We start from the raw sequence: 20,705 nt of genomic DNA, 5'->3' as shown, positions 1-20,705 counted from the left end.
CTCTTGTGCCTCTTTGTCCCTCTGAGACTCTTGTTCCTCTGTGTCCGATGGGACTCTTGTTCCTCTGTGTCCCCTGGAACTCTTGTGCCTCTGTGTCCCCTGAGACTCTTGTGCCACTGTGTCCCCTGGGACTCTTGTGCCTCTTTGTCCCCCTGAGACTCTTGTGCCTCTGTGTCCCCTGAGACTCTTGTGCCTCTGTGTCCCCTGAGACTCCTGTGCTAATGTGTCCCCTTAAAACTTTTGTTCTTCCTGAGTCTCATGTGCCTCTGCTTCCCCCAGAGTCCTGTGCTTTTGTGTCCCCTGAAACTTCTGTGCTTTTGGGTCCCCTGAAACTTCTGTACTTCTGAGTCCCCTGAGACTCCTGTGCCTCTGTGTCCCCCTGAGACTCCTGTTCTTCTGTGTCCCCCTAAGACTCCTGTTCTTCTGTGTCCCCCTGAGACTCCTGTGCTTTTGTGTCCCCCTGAGACTCTTGTTCTTCTGTGTCCCACCTGAGACTCCTGTGCTTTTGTGTCCCCCTAAAACGCCTCTGCTTTTCTGTCCCCTGAGACTTCTGTGCTTCTTAATCCCATGTGATTCCTTTGCATCTGTGTCCCCCGAGATTTCTGTGCATCTGTGTCCAACGAGACCCCTGTGCCTCTGTGTCCCCTGAGACCCCTGTGCCCCCTGAGACTACTGTTCTTTTCTGTCCCCTAAGACCCCTGTGCCTCTGTGTATCCTGACACCCTTGTGCCTCCATGTCCCCCTGAGACTCCTCTGCTTCACTGTGTCCCGGGACTCCTGTGCCTCTGTACCCCCCGAGACTCCTGTGTCTCCGTGTCCCCCGGGACGCCTGTGCTTCTGTGTCCCCTGAGATTCCTGAGCCTCACCACCCCCCTGCACTCCTGTGCCTCCAGTCATCTTTTAGGTCCTGAGTGTCCCATGCCGCGGAGTCTTTTTTTGGCTAATAAAAGTAATTGCAGGGATGATGTGATGTCTGCTTCTAGAAAAATGATATATATTTAAAAAAAAAAGGATGCTTCCTAATAGAGAAAAAAAAGGGGTTACTGCTGAAAAAATACAAACTCCAAAGACATGCTGGTAGGTTAATTGGCTCCTGTCTAAATTGGCCCTGGTATGTGTATGTATGAAAGTGAGTTAGGGACCTTAGATTGTAAGCTCCTTGAGGGCAGGGACTGATGTGAATGTACAATATATATTATATATATAATGTATGTCAAGCGCTGCCTAAATTGTCGAAAATTATATAAATACCTGTAATAAATAAATAGTAAAATATAATATTGGTCTAGAGATTTATCAAACTGCCACTAGGGGTCAGAATGGATTTGTTCACTCAATAAATGAGAGTCAGATAAGCTTCACTGTACTTTCCTGGTAATGCAAAGCGTAAAAATATTAAGTGGACCTTTACTGCATGTTAATGATCAATTACATAAAATACATATCTGAAAGGCAGAGTACCCCAACACCTGCCTGTCCTTTCCATGGCTGAGCAGGGATTATATTCTCCACTTTACTATCCAACCAAATATTATGTACCCGGCCGGCCCAGCAGTGCAACATAATGGCGATCCCAGGAATAAATGGCAAGCTACAGAGAGTGGCAGTTGTCATTTTCTGTGGCACATCCAGAATGGCTTTAGAGGACTTCATGATGCTGGAATACAGATGTCCTGAGACTTCCCCTATAGATTTATTGTTTCTGCTTCCATTCACTCACACAGGATACTTTGACAACTAAACTGTTTTGTATTATGGAGAATCCATTAAGGGAGGGCGACACCATCATTTTGCAATGACCCCAGCACTTGTGAAGCTGATCTAATGTCTAGATCACTTTCCATCCATAATATGTACAGTGTGCATGCTGCCTATTGGCTGCTGTAGTATGGCGGTGACCAGGGCTGCTGTTAGAAATCGTGGGGCCCCGTACAGACTACCTGGAAGGGCCCCCCCAACAAAATATTAAAGATATATTTAGCTAAAATTACAACAAAATCACTATTAGCAGACACAAATATAACATAACTCACATAATGCCTGCCAAATCTAAAAAAAAACTATGTTAATAAATAAAAATGAAGATGAGATGAAAAAAATATACAGGCTGGGCAGTTGGAGTTCAGTGATCAGAGAGACAGAGAGAGAAACAAAGTTACAAATAAACTCCTGAGCAGAGATAAGTGCTGGGAGGGGGGGGCACACAAGGGAGGGGGATTAGTGAGGGACGACTGTCTCTTTCTCAGCAGATAAAAGCTGATAGCAGGGAGAGGGACAGATCAGATTCAGGTGCTGGAGGAAGATTTCTGTATTTGTTGTCCATCGCTAATCCCCCTCCCTGTGTGGCCCCCCTGTGTGCTCGGGCCCCCTACAAAAGGGCTGGTGGTCCCCCCCCTATCAGCGGCCCTGGCGGTGACTCTCTTAGAATATCTGTGTACGCTGCTTGAGAATTTATGGTTGACCGATTTTGCTTGGTTTTTGTTGCAGCTTATATTACACCGAAGCTGGAAACCTTAGAACAGCATCTTCATGAGTATATTAAGGTAAGGCCTTCTTCTTTTATCGAAAAATTAAAGGATTTTTGGCCCCTTCACTCTTACTGGTGCATTGCAATGCATTACCACATGCATGGTAACCACTTGAAGACCAGGCCTATTCCTGACATTTGTTGCTTACAAGGTAAAATCAGTATTTTTTGCTGAAAAATTTATTAGAAACCCCAAACATTATATATCTATATTTTTTTTAGCAGAGACTCTGGGAAATGAAATGGCAGTCGTTGCAATATTTTATGCCATGTAGCAGTTTTTTAAATGCAATTTCTTTGGGAAAAATACACTTCACTGAATTGTAAAAAAAACTAAACATTAAAGTTAGCCCAATTTTTTGTATATTGTGAAAGATGATGTCACGCTGAGTAAATAGATACCTAACATGTTACACTTTAAAATTTCACGCATTCGTGGAATGGCGACAAACTACGGTACTTAAAAATCTCCATAGGCAACCTTAAACCACTTGCCGCCCACCCACCATCAAATGACGGCGGAGCGGTGCGGCTCTCCTTCTGGGACGACGCCATATAGTGGCGCCCCAGAACGGCCACTCTCATGCCCTGCGGGGGCACGCAGTGCGGCGTTTGTGACCGCGCCCTGTCACCAGATATAGTGACTGACCGCCCTGGGGAGACCAGATATAGTGACTGCAGTTTATTTTTACTAAAATAATTGCATTTTCATGTTCTATTTACTGTGTGAGACCAGATATAGTGACTGCCGATTCCTGGGGAGACAAGATATAGTGGCTACAGGCTCCTGGGGAGAGCAGATATAGTGACTGCAGGCTCCTGGGGAGACCAGTTATAGTGGCTGCAGGCTCCTGGGGAGACCAGATATAGTGACTGCAGGCTCCTGGGGAGACCAGATATAGTGACTGCAGGCTCCTGGGGAGACCAGATATAGTGACTGCAGGCTCCTGGGGAGACCAGATATAGTGACTGCAGGCTCCTGGGGAGACCAGATATAGTGACTGCAGGCTCCTGGGGAGACCAGATATAGTGATTGCAGGCTCCTGGGGAGACCAGATATAGTGATTGCAGGCTCCTGGGGAGACCAGATATAGTGACTGCAGGCTCCTGGGGAGACCAGCTACAGTGAATGAGGTAGTTTGCAGTACAGTCTTTTAGCTCATGGCTGGGGACCATGAGATAGTTTGCAGTACAGTCTTTTGGCTCATGGCTAGGGTCCATTATGTAGTTTGTAGAATAGTTAAAGTCTCACAGCTAGGGACCATCAGATAGTTCCAGGATAGTTAAAATCCTCACACCTAGGAACCATGAGATAGTTTTGCAGAATATTAAAGGTCTCTACTCAGAAGTCTAAAAGCAGAGACCTCCACAGGCTTGATCTCTCGATAGAGAGGCTCGGCTGTCAGTCCAGGGAAGCCTACTGAAGCTCACAGATCCATCCCTCACAAGGGAAAAAACAGTCGGCTCCAGGCTTCAGCCAACTTACCACCCTCCTATACCACCTTCTAGGCACACCTCCCCAGGGATTGGCCTGGGCATAGTAAATATTCAGGTAAGTCATTCGAATTTCCCTCCCTAAGCTCTGGAAGCTTCTATCAGAGGCATAGGCGTGCGCACGGGGTGTGCCTGGGCACACCCTAATCACCCTGTGTCTGTTAGTGTAGGGCCGGCTGCCTACCGAGATCTCCATCTTTGGCACTGAGGGTAGTGAGATACTCGGTGGAGAGGGGGCTGTGCTGTTGGCTCCAGCAAACAGTGAGGCTGTGTGACACTGTCAGGTAATGTTACTGCTTGCAGGGGGAAAGACGAGCTGTCAAAACTCAGGGGTGATGTCGGGGTGGGCAGGACTGAACAGCTATCAAACACCAGCCAATGGGATGGGGTCTGGGCGGCTGCTTTGTTTATGTGTCTCCGCCCCTTTCTTAAGCAGCCCAATCATTGGCTGGTGTTTGACAGCTGCTCATCCCGCCCACTGACATTGACAGCTGGTATTTCTCCCTGAAAGCAGCTACATACATGAAAGTGTCACACACACAGTGGGGTACCAATGGGGGGGGGGCAAGCCCTGGGGGGGTGTCAGCCGGCGTACTCTGAGATCCCGGATCGCAGTGTGAAGGCAGCTGCAGTGGCAGCTCCTTCAGTCCTAGCTGCTAGCGGGGGGCGGAGCCGCGATGGGAAGAAGAGGCGGAGCCTCAGCGGGAAGAAGGGGCGGAGCCTCGTCAGGAAGAAGGGGGCGGAGCCTCGGCGGGAAGAAGGTGAGTTCCCATTGCCCAAGTGTGTGTGCTGGATAGGAGGGGGATGGGGAAACTGCATATAGAGGAATTCATATTTCCCTATTCTTTCTGCAGGCAGACTGAGCGCTTCTTGCAAGTCTCACTGTCTGCTGAATGTGAAACTCCCCCTCTCCCCTGTTAGTGTCCATAAGTGGTGCCCAGTAGTGCCACCTATCAGTGCCCAGTAGTGCCACCTATCAGTGCCCAGTTGTGCCACCTATCAGTGCCCACCAGTACCACCTATCAGTGCCCACCAGTGCCGCCTCATCAGTGCCCATCAGTGTCACTTAATAGTGCCTATCAATGCCCAGCAGTGCCGCCTCATCTGTGCCTATCAGTGCCACCTATCAGTGCCCAGCAGTGCCGCTTCATCAGTGCCACCTATCAGTGCCCACCAGTGCCACCTCATCAGTGCCCATCAGTGTCACCTAATAGTGCCTATCAATGCCCAGCAGTGCCGCCTCATCAGTGCCACCTATCAGTGCCCACCAGTGCCGCCTCATCAGTGCCCATCAGTGACATCTAACAGTGCCTATCAGTGCTTCCTATCAGTGCCACCTATCAGTGCCCACCAAAGCCGCCTATCAGTAGCCATCAGTGATGCCTATTAGTGCCACCTATCAGTACCCATCAGTGCTGCCAATAAGTGCCACCTCTCAGTGCTGCCAATCAGTGCCCATCAGTGCAGCCTCATCAGTGCCAGTCAGTGCTGAGAACAAGTGCCTATTAGTGCTGCCTATCAGTCCATATCAGTGCCTAACATGTAATTTCCCCTGTAATACACATCAAAAGGAAAATAAGGCATACATCTTTTTCAAAACTTGGCAGTGATGGTGGAACCCCTCTACAGATATTTGCCATACAATTTAACTTAAGTGCAAAAACTTTTTAGTTGGAAGGTTCACACCAGTAGAGCACTTTGGAATTTTTATTTTTTAGATTGTTACACTTAATTTTATATGTTTTAGTTACTATTATAATGTAAATGATTGCACTTGAAGTTAATTTTCCACCACCCATGCTAAGTCCATGTCTTTATGGACCTTGCTTTGTGCACTGGTGCGCAGTCACGTTAGAACAGGGAGGGGCCATCCCACAAATTTGGGAGCATGAAATTGTCCAAAATGTCTTGGTATGCTGACTCCCTAAGAGTCTAAGGGGCCAAGCCCAACCCCTGAAAAACACCCCACACTATAATCCCCCCGCAACCAAATGATGTGGACCAATGCACAAAGCAAAGTCCATAAAGACATGGATGAGCGAGTTTGAGGTGGAGGAACTTGACTGGCCTGCACAGGGTCCTGACCTCAACCTGATAGAAAACCTTTGGGATGAATTAGAGCAAAGACTGCGAGCCAGACCTTCTCGTCCAACATCTGTGCCTGACGTCACTAATTTGCTTCTGGAAGAATGGTCAAACGTTCCCATAAACACACTCCTAAACCTTGTGGACAGCCTTCCCAGAAGAATTGATGCTGGCATAATTGCAAAGGGTGGGTCAACTCAATATTGAACCCTACAGACTAAGACTGGGATGCCATTAAAGTTCATGTGTGTGTAAAGGCAGGCGTCCCAATACTTTTGACAAGTGTGTGTATGTGTATATATATATATATATATATATATATATATATATATAGTGTGTGTGTGTGTATGTGTACAAAGTGTGATATATATATATACACGCATGCGTGTTTGAGCTTTGGGGTGCACACCCTAATGCAATAGGCTGCGCACGCCTATGACCAGAGGCAAGGGGAAACAATCAAACTCCCATCCTGTAAAACTACAAACAGCTCAAAGCAAATGATCACTGCTCCTCTGATTACAGAACAAGACAACTGCATTTGCCTGGCACCCTTACACTAGGAGGTTGCTACATAAATACCCCACCCTTTATATCGAACACTGCTATTTAATAAGGTTGTAAGCCATTCTGAAACCCTGATAAACATCTTTTAATCATATGTTTCAGCATAAATCACGTTCTCTGGACAAGAAAACTCACATGAAAAGACAAGGAGACAAGCTAGTGATCAACAGAGTCATTATAGAGGGTCAGGTGAGGTATTAAAAATATTATAACAACAATATTTATTTACCGTATTTCAGGTACTTGTATAGCGCCGTCAATTTATGCAGCGCTTTACATATACTTTGTACATTCGCATCAGTCCTTACCCTCAAGGAGGTTACAATCTAAGGTTCCTAACTCACATTCATACATACACATACTAGGGTCAATTTGGACAGGAACCAATTAACCTACCAGCATGTTTTTGGAAAATATTTGGCAATGCAGCACTGGAGTCCTGGATTCACTTATCAGAAGGGACTCCTCCTTTAACCACTTCTGGACCGGAAGATTTTCCCCCTTAAAGTGGAGTTCCACCCATTTTAATACGTTTAGATGTACGTAATCCCCTTTAAAAATGCTTTTACCAATGTAAACTATTTTTTATTTTTTTGCAAGGAAATACCTTTTTTTCTTCTTTATTCATCCGCACTTCCGGGTCCGGCCGCCTATAGGCGATTATGTCACTAAGCGATTCGCAAGGGCTGTTGGGATGTATGCCAGCAGCCCTTGCGAATCGCCTAGTGACGAAATCTCGCATTATTACACCGGCACCAGCTGTACTCAGGGATGGATTGCTTGGAGTCCGTGCTCCGCTCCGCCTCCGCCCCGCCTACTCTCCGTGAGCTCTACGGGATGTAATGCTTTCAGTCCGGACTTGGAGTGCGGACTCCAAGCATTACATCCCGTAGAGCTCACTGAGAGGAGGCGGGGCGGAGGCGGAGCGGAGCAAGGACTCCAAGCAATCCATCCCTGAGTACAGCTGGTGCTGGTGTAATAATGCGAGATTTCGTCACTAGGCGAATCACAAGGGCTGCTGGGACACATCCCAGCAGCCCTTGCGAATCGCCTAGTGACATAATCGCCTATAGGCGGCCGGACCCGGAAGTGCAGATGAATAAAGAAGAAAAAGAGGTATTTCCTTGCAAAAAAAAAATAGTTTCCATTGGTAAAAGCATTTTTAAAGGGGATTACGTACATCTAAACTTATTAAAATGGGTGGAACTCCACTTTAATGACCAGGCCATATTTTGTGATTCGGCACTGCGTTATTTTAACGGACAATTACGCGGTCGTGCGACGCTGTACCCAAATGAAATTTACGTCCTTTTTTTCCCACAAATAGAGCTTTCTTTTGGTGGTATTTGATCACCTGTGCGATTTTTTTTATTTTTTGCGCTGTAAACAAAAAAAAGAGTGGCAATTCTGAAAACATTTTTCACATTCTGCTATATAACATTCCCAAAAAAAAAAATTAAAAATCAAAATGTTTTAACATTTTAGGCCAATTTGTTTTCTGCTACATATATTTAGTAAAAAAAAGTTGCAATAAGCATCTACAAACTACAGTAAATATTTATCATTTTTATTGTTTTTTTTTTTTACTAGTAATCGCGGCGATCTGCGATTTTTAGCGGGACTGCGACATTGCGGCGGACAGATCAGACCCCTAACTGACATTTTTGACACTTTGGGGGGACCAGTGACATTACTACAGTAATCAGTGCTAAAAATATGCACTGTTACTGTAATAATGACACTGGCAGGGAAGGGGTTAACACTGTGGGTGATCAAGGGGTTAAATGTGAGCCTAGGGGAGTGATTCTAACTGTAGGGGGCGTGGCTTCTGAAATGATCATAGAGACCTGTGATCCTATATTGAAGGATTACAGGCGCTCTGTGATCATTCCAGGGAGAAGAACGGTCAGCTGTGTTTACAACAGCTGACTGTTCTTCTCTCTCATCGGGGAGCAATCGCGGGTGTCAGGTGGCAATCGGAGCTGCCTGACCCGTGCAATCGGCTTCCCCGCTGCCAGGTGGGGGCAGGAGTGTTCCGCTGCCGGTGGGAGCTCGCCCCCTAGCTGCCTCCAAGCGACAGACGTAGCCTTACATCGGTTTGCCTGGGAGAGCCACACTGCTGCAGTAAATATGCGGTAAGCAGTCGGCAACCGGCTAAAATTTAGTTTGGGTGTTCGGTTCAGTTTCTGCCTATTGCTGACTCCTCTCTGTATCAGGATATGTATCAGTGAATCTATTGGTAATCTATGTCCAAACAGGGAGCTGCATGCCGTATGGAATAGAAATTGCATCAACTGGTATGGCAGGCTTCAATAACTGCCTACCATGCAAACCAAATCAAATATTGACCAGAAGCAAAGTGCAAAAAAGAAGAACATTTGAATCCAACTAAAAAATAGGAAGAACAGTTTCAGGCATCTCCGCCCTTCCTCACGTTTGAATGTGTCATATAAGAAAACGTTTGGATTAAAATTTTCTGCTATTGTACTTCGCTCTTAGTCCTTGTTTGATTTGCATTATACGTAGCTTCCTCCCACACTCCAAAAACATACTGGTAGATTAATTCGCTTCCTCCTTGATGGAGTGCAGGAAGTGTTAGGTATGCCAATTTTTTTATGAATACTGTACATGAAATAATTAAACTTACAACCTCTTACTAATGCGTGTTATTCATGCCTAGCAGTGGCAGCTGGTGAATGAAAATTTGGGGGGGGCGGCCCGTCAATCAAATCAACCACCCCCCTCCCGGGACGGACGGCTGGCTGCCCAGCCGGACAGCCAGCACCCTCACCTGCTCCTTCCCTGAGCGGCTGTGAGTCTCCTCTTGCCGTACGTCTCCTCCCTCCCAGTAAAATTGCTTCTCTTTTCAGCCAATCAGGAAAGGGGTCTCACGACCCGCTTCCTGATTGGCTGGGAGGCAAATCAGTGTGATAATAGCGAATATTCATTCACTATTGTCATACAACTGGGTGGGCTCAGGGCGCAGTGCTCTGCGCCCCGAGCCCACCCTTTTTTGAAGCCTATTAGAGCCTCTGGATCTAATCCCGTGCTTCAAAAAATAAAAAATCCCCTATTGGAATCCGTGCGTCTGACGCCCTGCATGTAGATTAGGGGGCCGGATGCATGGATGGATTGAACCCCCAATGGACAGGCCACCACTGATGCCTAGTATATAAATTTCTGTTGTCTCTTTGTAGCAAATGCAGCAAGAAACATCATCGCATGACCTGAGCTCGCTGAGCGGATTTATTTCCGAAGCATCAAACTTGCTGATAATGCGGCTTCTGGTGAGAATGAAGAATAAGCAAAACTTGGACTTCCTGGCCTTCGATGCAGAGATGAACTTGTGTATTTCTTCATATGTAAGTAATAGGGTGACATTGTATTATACATTACTATATGAGATTGTATAATATAACACAACCAAAGAGACAATAAAAACATGTTTCAGGCATAGCTGTGATCTACAGATGAATACCTCGTAGATCAGGTAGCGAGAAAGGGAAGCTCAGCTTACACGGGGTTGAGGGTTTTGCATTCCCCACAAAAAAAGAGAAGCATTACTGTATATATAACTATAACTATTTTCTGTTCTCCTGGTGTCCTAGCGGAGCAGCAGCAAGCAGAGCAAAGCTGTTTATGTGCTGCTTGAAATGGAGGTGTTAAAGTGAACCTGTTGCTAGACAAAAAGCACAGATCTGCTTTAAAGTTAAAGTACCCTAAAATCTGCCAGCAGGTAGGGTGTTTTGGTGGAAGTTTCTTCTGCCAAAAAAAACCTCCCTTATCTATCTGCTGGAAATTTTTAAAAATCTGTACACTGAGACTCTCTTCAGAATTTGTTGCATATTTTACTTATTGCACTTTTTACAATGCAGTGCTCTGGTTCTAATTTATAAAAAAGTAGTCAGCCTATATAAAACCCTCTGGTAAAAATCATATAAATAAAGTGCAGCGCCTTTAACAATACAATATTATCAAAATAATCAACCATTCCAATGATTAACCAATAAATAAATACAAACTTGTGCAATTATTCAATATATAGTGCAGTAAATCTCTTGAATATTTGAAATGTGCAATTCATCAATAGAAAAGTCTAATTCATCAATTACAAAGTGATATAGTCAACTCCTCGGTGTGTAAATAATTAATAAAAACTCCAAGTCCATAAGAACTAAAGTGCCTCAACTTTCCACCACTAATATGTGGACCAACAGACAACTTTGTGATATCCACTGTGCAAATACCACCACCAACTCCGCACTCACTGAACGATATGGCTGCATAAGCAATAGCAGCTAAAGCACTATATAGCATCCCAGGCAAAACTCCTCTGGTCACTTTCCCTTTAAGATGACACTTCAATGGCTGCAGAACTGACTGTGACTTAGACACCACCGTCCAGCGAAGAGAGGTAGGTACTGCAATAATATTGCCACCGCATACAGTCCATGCGGCAGCATGACATCAGCACTCAGTAACTCCACCTTTGCAGCATTATCTTGGTACATTCAAGGAGGTTCTGAGCTCCCGTCCTTTTTCCCACCCTTCCCCCCTTAAACCCCACTCCACCCCAAGACAATTTTTGACACCAATCTGGTACTGAACATGTTCATTTTTGTTTAATGCCTAATGGCTGGCTTGCTGGCACCCTGTGATGGGTGGCTGGATGGCTTGCTTGCTGGCACCCTGTTGTGAATGGCTGGCTGGCTGGCTGGCACCCTGTGGTGGGTGGCTGGCTGGCACCCTGTGGTGGGTGGCTGGCTGGCACCCTGTGGTGGGTGGGTGGCTGGCACCCTGTGGTGGGTGGGTGGCTGGCTGGCACAGGGGCTGTGGGTGCCTGGCTGGTATAGGGCCTATGGGCGGCTGGCACAGGGCCTATGGCTGGCTGGTACAGGGCCTGTGGGTCGCTGGCTGTCTGGCACCATGTGGTGGGTGGCTGGCTGTCTGGCAACCTCTGGTGGGTGGCTGGCTGGCTGGCAGCCTGTGGTGGGTGGGTGGCTGGCACAGGGCCTGTGGGTGGCTGGCTGGCTGCTACAGTGCAGTGTGGCTGGCAAGTACAGGGCCTGTGGGTGGCTGGCTGGTACAGGGCCTGTGGATGTGGGTGGCTGGCTGGCACTGGGCTGCTGTGGGTGGGTGTATGGCTGTGTTACTACACTCAGGAGCCTGCATTCATTATATCTGTTCTCCCACAGAACTAGGAAATGCAATTATTTTAGTAAATATAAACTGCTAAATACCTTTTCTCATCAGCAGTATATAGCAGTCTTGTGACTGTAGGAGGAGTTTTCATTCTCCCCTGACCCTCTGTCTGGACATGTCTGTAAAGTGCTGATTGGCCCTGTGCTGATCACATGTGCTCTCCCCAAAAAAAGTAAAACTCTCTAAAAGTACACAACAAACTGAGCATGTGCAGCTTGTATTATCAGGAAATAATTAGGGGACAGTGGAAGAAGGGGAGGATAAGAGAAGATCACACAACTTTTATACACAATGCAGAGGATTAACCCCTTAGATTCCACAGTGAGTATAACAAGCGTGCTTTACTACATATACAGGCTGATTTTACTGTTGTTGGTTTAGTAGCACTTGCACATGCTTTCCCTGAGAAGAACCTATAGTTAAATATTTAAAGTGGTTGTAAACCCTTCCATATACCCAGTGAAGTGACTGGCTTCTGATACACAGAGATTAAACAAATCTTCCTACATAAGTTGTACCTGTTTATCTGCAGTCTTCTCTTCTCTTCAGCTATTCAAAGTGCTGAATGTTTAAGCTTGCCTGAGAGCTCAGAAAAAAAAAGAGGGGAGCTGAAGTTACGCTGAAGTTAAATTGGAGGGTTGGAGGGAAGGGACACATAGCTTTGTTCTTGTGTGTCCCTTCCCTCCAATCATCAGTCAGATCTTTTCTCACTCTTAGTGAGGAAAGATCTGACTGATGATTGGAGGGAAGGGACACACAACAACAGAGCTGAGGCTGACAGTCACAGGTTGCGTGCTGGAGCTCCCTACCCTTTTTTCTCTTGGTGTCAGAAAAACTTGTCAGGAATAATTCATGCAGATAGCAGAGGAAGGAGGCAGCAGACAGAAATGACACTTAGTGCTCTGGGTTGAGATAAATACACACTATAGAGGGATATGCTTTGTTCATATTTCATGTCTAAGCTTTACATCCATTTTAAGACCTCGTCACAGAATGTGATTATAACTGTATTTTGTGCCTTGCTCCTCTTATGTTTTATTCTGTATCTTCCAGAGTGACCTTGGATTCCGCCCTCAGGATATTGGGAAAGACACGGTGGAAGTTTACGGTATAGAGAGAACAATTTTCTCTGAGGATATCCCCAACACTTGGCAGTACTACTTCCTATCAGATGGGTAATAGTAGAGGCAGTGCTGTACTTATTACTGAAGTCTTTTTATCAGGGCTTTTTTTCAGCGGGAACGCGGGGGAACGCAGTTCCGGCACCTCCTGAACTGAATGTATGTAATGGCAAGGGGTGCTGGGGTGTGCTGGAGGGTCTATTGATGCTGGTTGCTGGGGAATTTATTGTTGCTGGAGGCTATCTATTTTTGCGGAGGAAGGAGGTCTATTGTTTCTGGGACGGTCTTTTGTTGCTCGTGTGGGATCTATTGTTGCCAGGGTGGGTCTTTAGTTTCTGGGGGGTCAGTTGTTGCTTGGAGGGATTCATTGTTGAGGGAGCGGTCTTTGTTGCTGGCTGTTGAGGAATCTATTGTTGCTGGAGTGGATCTGTTTTTGCTGGGGGTTCGATTGTTGCTCGGGGGGGGTTTATTGTTATTGGTGGGCGATCTATTGTCGCTGGTGGTGGGTCTTATGTTGCAGGGGGTCAATCGTTGCTGAGAGGGATCTACTATTGAGGGAGAGGTCTGATGTTGCTTGCTGCTGAAGGGTCTATTGATGCTGACTATTGGGAGTCTGTTGTTGCTGGGCTGGAACTATTGTCGCTGGGTTGTCCATTGTTGCTAGATTTATTTTACTGCCTTTCTTGTTATCATGAACAAATTCCATACAAATTGCTTAGCACCACAAAATAATACTTGGTTCTATATTTTCTAAAAAGGGTGTTGCTGGGAGGTGGGTAAGGGATGGAACCAAGGAACGGTGCTCGGAGGTGGGTAGGGGGTGGAGTTAAGGAGGACTCAGAAGGGAGGAGTTCCTGCACCTATTCTCTGCGAAAAAAGCCCTGTTTTTTATCCTTTTTGATGTCACTAATGAGATTGTTTTTTTCTGTCTTGTTGTTTCCCGATTCCTACTTCATAGAAGTCGTTAATTCCATATCATGCACCGATGATACCTAACAAGCCATGCTGATATAAGGATCGGTTACTGCATGGTTGCCATGGCAACAAAGAGACCCATCCTCTTTCTGTAGCAATGGAGGGAGGGGCACTATTGCCATGAACCTATTTCCTTGATGACAAAGGGGTGTGTCCTTTTTTTAACCGGTTGCCAACCGCCGCAAGTACATATACTGCGGCGGTCAGCCCCGGCCAGGCAAAGTGACGTACCGGTACGTCACTAGCCTGGGAGCCAATAGCGGGCGAGCGCACGCCCCCGGAGGCGCGCTCCCGCCTCGGCTCGTACACGGACACCTCCGTGCATGTGACCGGCGTACCCGATGTCCGCCGGTCACTCGCGATCGTCCGCTGTGAAGGGAGAAGGCAGGCGGCTAATGTAAACAAAGCCGCCTGTCATTCTCCCCTGTGTAAAAGCACAGATCACTCGGTCCTGCTATGTAGGACCGTTGATCTGTGCAGTTACACACACAGCCACATCCAATCACAGTAAGAATCAAGCCCCTAGGGACACACATAGTCACTGCATCTCTAATAAAGTTAACCCCTTCTCTGCCAGTGTCATTTTTACAGTAACAGTGCATATGTATAGCACTGATTACTGTAGTAATGTCACTGGTACCCCCAAAAGTGTCAAAAATGTCAGTCAAGGGTCCAATCTGTCCACCGCAATGTCGCAGTCCCGCAAAAAAATCGCAGATCGCCGCAATTACTCGTTAAAAAAAAAAAAACAACAAAAATGACAAAAATCTTTCCCTTAGTTAGTAAACGCAATAACTTTTGCGCAAACCGATCAAAATACGCTTATTGTGATTTTTTTTACCAAACATAGGTAACAGAAAACAAATTGCCAAAAATTAAAAAAAAATGTGATTTTTACATTTTTTTTTTTTTGGGAATTTCATATAAAAAAATTTGAAAAATATTGTTATTTTTGCAAAATTGTCACTCTTTTTTTGTTTATAGCGCATGATCAAAAAATCGCACAGGTGATCAAATACCACCAAAAGAATGCTCTGTTTGTGGGAAAAAAAGGACGTCAAATTTGTTTAGGTACAGCGTCGCACGACCGCGCAATTGTCCGTTAAAGTCACGCAGTGCCGAATCGCAAAATACCCCCTGGTCAGGAAGGGGGTAAAATCTTCCGGAGCTTAAGTGGTTAATACTGACGGTTATGCACTGATGTCATGGCAATGGCCATCTTGAACCTGTTGCCCTTGCAAAGTGAAGATCTGTCACAATGCCATTGCCAAGGTGACAGATGATTGTACCCTGTAGCCTCTTGCTATGGTGACAAAATAATCTTACCATGATGCCCTGTTGCCATAGCAATAGAGGAATCTACCGCTTTACATGGTGGCAGGTATAAATCCTGGTAATTTCCTGCATAGAAAAAAATTAGACCAAATTAATGGTTCTCCATTGCAAACTGGTTGGGTCTCTACTGCATTGCATGATGCTGCCAATCTAACATGTTTTAGGCATTGGGAGCCTTAGAAGAAGAATTTAGCCAGTTTATAAAACTTTTCACCGAAAACGATAATCAGGGGTTTTGGTTTGAAACAATGAATTAATAATGTGGAACTTTAATTAAAATATAAAAAATCGTGGACAGGCAGGATTTTTAAAGTGGTTCTAAAGGCTTCAGTAAGCAGCCCCCCTACAATACTCACCAGAGCCCAATCCAGCGATGTGCATGAGAGTGGCTGTTTTTCCAGGTATCTGCCTCCTCATTGGCAGGGAGATAGCAGTGGAAGCCATTGAATCCCGCTGCTGTCAATCACAGCCAGTGAGAATGGAGCGGGGGGAAGCCCCGTTCTACGTGTCTTATGGGCACACAGAGCGGGGCTCAGCATGCGGCTTGCTATGGGGGTACTGGAAGAGGTGGAGCCAGGAGCACCAGCCGGGGACCTGAGAAGAGGAAGATCGGGGCTGCTCTGTGCAAAACCATTACACAGAGGAGGTAAGACAGGTATGACATGTTTGCTTTTTTTTTTCTAAATCTACCTTTAATATGACTTTAATGCATAAGAGACATCATGGGGAAGATTTACTAAAATTGGAGCACTCAGAATCTAGTACAGCTGTGCAGGGGCTGACTGGCAACTTTCGGCCCAGGGGGCAAGTACAAACCAGAGGCCCAGGGTGCAGTGACTCGGCCCCTTTCCCACTCTCCCTTCTCCCAGCCTCCTCCTGACCCCCATTCCAAGCTGAAGCTCCACTTCAGATACTCTCTACTTACGGGCTGAATCCAGGTTCCCGATCTGGCTAGCAGGGGGAGGTTGGGTGGGGCTGGGACAGCTCGGTCGGGGCTGGCCTGGGGTGAAGAGTCCCCAGTGGGGCATGGAACTGGCCTCTGCTCAGACACAGTTTACATCAGGCATGTCCAACCTGCGGCCCAGAACCTCAGGCAATGCGGCCCACTGCCTCCTGACAATTTATTTTTTATTTTTTGCATGGGAGGAAGGAATGCAGGTCGAGTGCAAGGCCACAGCGGCTTCCAACTAACTGTAGGCAGAGGCTGCCTCGGAAGGGATCATCCTCTAGTTGTGTTAAATTAGTGCTGGTGGGGCGTCAGCGCAGGAAGGGCGCGGCGACGTTTTATTACTTGTATACCTTAACTATAGTCTATATTTTATATGCGGCCCGAGAAAATTTCTCTACACTCAATGTGGCCCAGAGAAGCCAAAAGGTTGGACACCCATGGTTTACACCATCCATGCTGGCGGGGGAGGCCTGCGCTCTGTTCTTGTCTTTAACGCGCACTCAGTAGGTCAGTGATGGGGACATTTTACTTCTCTTCACCAGGAATCCTTTAGGCATGTCTGTGGCAGAAGCGGTGCAGCCTTCTTATGGGGCATCAGAGCGGCCCAGGGGGCAATTTCCCCCCTGCCCCCTGTCCTCTCCTGCAGCTGTGCATGGTAGCCATTCAGCTTCTATCTTCAGCTTGTTCAGTTAAGCTTTGATAATAAAACCTCGAAGCTGATTGGTTTATGTGCAGAGCTGCACCAAATTTTGCACTCTCCAGGTTTAGTAAATCCACCTCCACCATGTCTCTTCTGCATTAAACGTCCCTTACCTGCCTGTCTGCACTGTACACTGAGCTGCACATATGCAACTGAGTGTAGAAATTCAGCAATGTCGAATCACTGAACTCCCGCACAGGTGTGGGACGGCATTATCTTGGCCTGGACCAAGGGGGAGGGGATCAATACCCGGATGTCAGCAGCTGGCGGGGAGCTTTGGGGGATCACAGCGCTAGAGAACAGGTGATTATAGTTCCGCTTTCAATGGAGCTCCACACAGTACAGTATAAAATTAGATTTAGCAAATGTTCAATAAATAAAAACATTTACCTATACAGTACTCAGTTATGTGTCAGACAACTCTCTGACAATGATCCAACCAACCAATCCATCTATTTTCCCATTTTTATAGGCATTTGGCTAGTCGGGTCCAGGTCGGCTCTCCTGTTTTTGTCAAACTAATGGAAATGCCCATATTGTCTGAGCCAGGTAGGACAAATGTGTCTTCTGGAGATTTCCTGAACTGTGAACAAGTTAAAACAGTGAAAGTTTACAAATTGTGTTCAATATATGCTAAAAATGATTATTCACGTCCTATGTGCAGTTCTGACTTTTTGTATGAAGTCTTAGCTTAGTGCAGTGTCATGTCTGATCAACCACAGAGGAAGCAGCGGTCTCTCTTCGGTAGTCCGACATGCCTCTATGCTGAGTCAGACCTATAGCTCAGCAACTAGTAAAGCGTGAGAAAAATGTAGAAGGAGGAAGAAGGGGGCTAGATGGGGGACTTTATGGGTGCCGTCTAATGACCAATAGTATTGGAGAACAGACTAACAGAATATATAAAATATATCAACATTTTTTATTACACACAGAAAATATATAATACATAGACAAACCAAGTGTACACAGACACTGAGCAATAAAACTGTATATGTATAATTAATATGAGCCAACTAGGTTATATACACAGACTACACCAGGATAAGACACAACATACCGTAATACCCTCACTGACTCAATAGTATAGTCAGGTGGATGTAGCTGCTGTGATGCCCAAAATGCCCGGCATGTTTCGCAGAGACCCGCTTCTTCAGGGGCGTGTGGTGGTGCAAAATGTATACCATATATATCTACTAAATATAAAACAAAACCATGGTAAGTGCAAAATACTCAATAATCAAGCAATACATAGTTACATAGTAGTTGAGGTTGAATAAAGACTAAATAGTCCATCCAGTGCAATCTGTGAAGGTGTAAATCATTTCCCATACCCCTGAATGTTTTGATCCTTGAGATGTACGTCCAAGAGTCTTTTAAAAGTAGCCATACTCCCCGCAGTTACTACTATTTATGGCAGAGAATTCCACAGTCTTGTAGCCCTAACAGTAAAGAACCTCCTGCATAGCCTGAGGTTAAAACACTTCTCCTCTAATCGCATTGTATGGCCTTGTGTCCTCATGCATTCCTTGCGACTGAATAGTTTTTTTTCTATGCTGAGATCACCATTGAGGTATTTGTAAATTGCTATTATGTCCCCTCTCAGGCATCTTTTCTCCAGGGAGAATAAATCAAGCACTTCTAAACGCTCTTCGTAATTAAGGTCCTCTAATCCCCTAATAAGTTTTGTTGCCCTTCTCTGTACTGTCTCTAGCTCCAACACAACCCTTTTGAGGACTGGCGACCAGAACTGGACAGAATACTCCAGATGTGCTCGGACCAGTGATTTATAAAGTGGAAGGATTACCGCTTCATCTCTGGAATACATCCCTTTCCTTATAAGAGAAAAGGGGGGGGGGGGGAAATCTGCGCTTAGGATATTAAAGGCTGCAGCCTACCTCTTAAATATAACCCTATGTATGATAGAAAGGGGGAAGGTATTGGCACTGCCTGGGTAAAGAAGTGGTCTAGATCAATATACACAAGGTGTGATGGAGTGTAAGTGGAATATAAAGAAAGCGTATGGTATTATCGCTACCTAATGCCTCGTACACACGCATCGATAGTTGACCGTGAATTTTCGGCCAACGTCCGATCGGCTGATTTTCAGCTTGTTAGTATGATGCTTTCGACAAACGACTCTGACTTTTCGGCCGAATAAAATCTGGTATGCAGGCTATAAAATTTTTGTTGGCCGTCAACACAACGGCCGATTTTCCGTCAGTCAGTACAGATTTCGGCAGACAAAAATCTGATGAGCAAGACTGGGCATGCTCAGAGAAGAAAAAACACACGGAAAGTAAACCAGCACATGACATCACTTCAGAAGTTGGTTTTTGTTGGCCGAGAAAATTCGTGTGCAGTCTAGAGAACATTTCAACCAACACAACAACACAGGACAAAAGTCGGCCGATCGGTCGGCCGATAATCATTGCGTGTGTACGAGGCATAAGTAACCTATGATCTAAATGCTTATGCCCAATGTATGCTGGAACCTCAAACATGCAAGTATATTACACAGTGATAAATCTGGTAGAATATAAACAATGTGAAAATATCTAATAAATGAGTGTGCAAAATAGACAATGGGTAATCACAAATAAAGTGGCATGTGCTTTCCTGCAATGTATGTGGTCTTGATATCGCCTAATGGACGTGGTATACCAACTAAAGTGCAATGTGCTAAATAAATAATATTGCACAGGTGATGTATGAAAAAAAACCCACCGAATTAAAAAGGTGAGTAAATACCAATTTTTCATACATCACCTGTGCAATATTATTTATTATTTTTGTTGGCCGTCACCAGAACGGCCGATTGTTCGCTAGTCAGTACAGATTTCGGCCGACAGACAGCAGATTAGCAAGACTGGGCATGCTCAGAAAAGACAAGGAAAGTTAACCATCACATGACATCACTTCTGCAGTCGGCTGTTGTTGGCCGACAAAATTCGTGTGCAGTCTTTTGCAGTTTTCAACACACACGACAGCCCTGGACAAAAGACGGCCGATCGTTCAGCCGACGATCGGTACGTGTGTATGAGGCTTTAATCTAAAGGAAATCTGACAACAAAAGTTGTATAGTGTGTATCCAGCTGTGTGTTCCTATCCTATTATTTGCTGCCTCCACCCGGGGGAGAATACTCACCTTGCAGAAACTTAAGCTGGATACACACTGTATAACTTTTGTGGTTAGATTTCCTTTAGATTTCCTTCAACTATGTAGTGAAAGGGCCTGCCTGACTGCATACAAATTGAAAGTGTTTAGGTCTGACCTCATAATATATGGTTTTGGTAAACCTAAAGGAAAAAATCTAAAGAAAATTGTATAGTGTGTATGCAGCTGACTTCAAATTTAAAGAAATACACCTGAGATATATCACTATATTGTTTGGACACTTAGCACTATTATTTAAACCATATATGGTTTTAAATGTTTGAAGAACCACAGAATTTTATATATTGCTGAGGCACCCAGCACTATAATTTGCACTATAGCATATAACTTTTTGTTATTGTTATTTGCACATATTGTTGAATTTGCAACTTGTTGGGACACCCAGCACTACAATTTGCAATTTATGGTACAACTTTATGTTATTGTCATTTGCACATACTGTGCAATTTGCACTTTATTATCTATTCACTTTATTTAATTTCAATAATTTGGATGGTGGCATGGAGACCTGTTTTTTGCACAAAAGCACCTTTGATAGAGTGATTTTTATACATTGGAGCTAGGGATCGACCGAT

General features: G+C 45.3%; 1 protein-coding gene across 1 annotated transcript in view; it reads left to right on the top strand.

The window, feature by feature from the left end:
• The window catches only part of CATIP (ciliogenesis associated TTC17 interacting protein), a 36,529-nt gene that overhangs the window by 8,915 nt on the left and 6,909 nt on the right, over window positions 1–20,705 (top strand). The window contains exons 4-8 of the mRNA XM_082260108.1: window positions 2,488–2,543; window positions 6,776–6,862; window positions 9,871–10,035; window positions 12,929–13,050; window positions 17,428–17,504. Of these exons, the coding sequence (XP_082116234.1) occupies window positions 2,488–2,543; window positions 6,776–6,862; window positions 9,871–10,035; window positions 12,929–13,050; window positions 17,428–17,504 (507 nt within the window). The remainder of the gene's footprint in view (window positions 1–2,487; window positions 2,544–6,775; window positions 6,863–9,870; window positions 10,036–12,928; window positions 13,051–17,427; window positions 17,505–20,705) is intronic.

Source organism: Pelophylax lessonae (genome assembly GCF_965119305.1).
Source record: "Pelophylax lessonae genome assembly, chromosome: 6".
NCBI classification, from domain to species: domain Eukaryota; kingdom Metazoa; phylum Chordata; class Amphibia; order Anura; family Ranidae; genus Pelophylax; species Pelophylax lessonae.
This window is presented reverse-complemented; position numbering and strand designations above follow the sequence as displayed.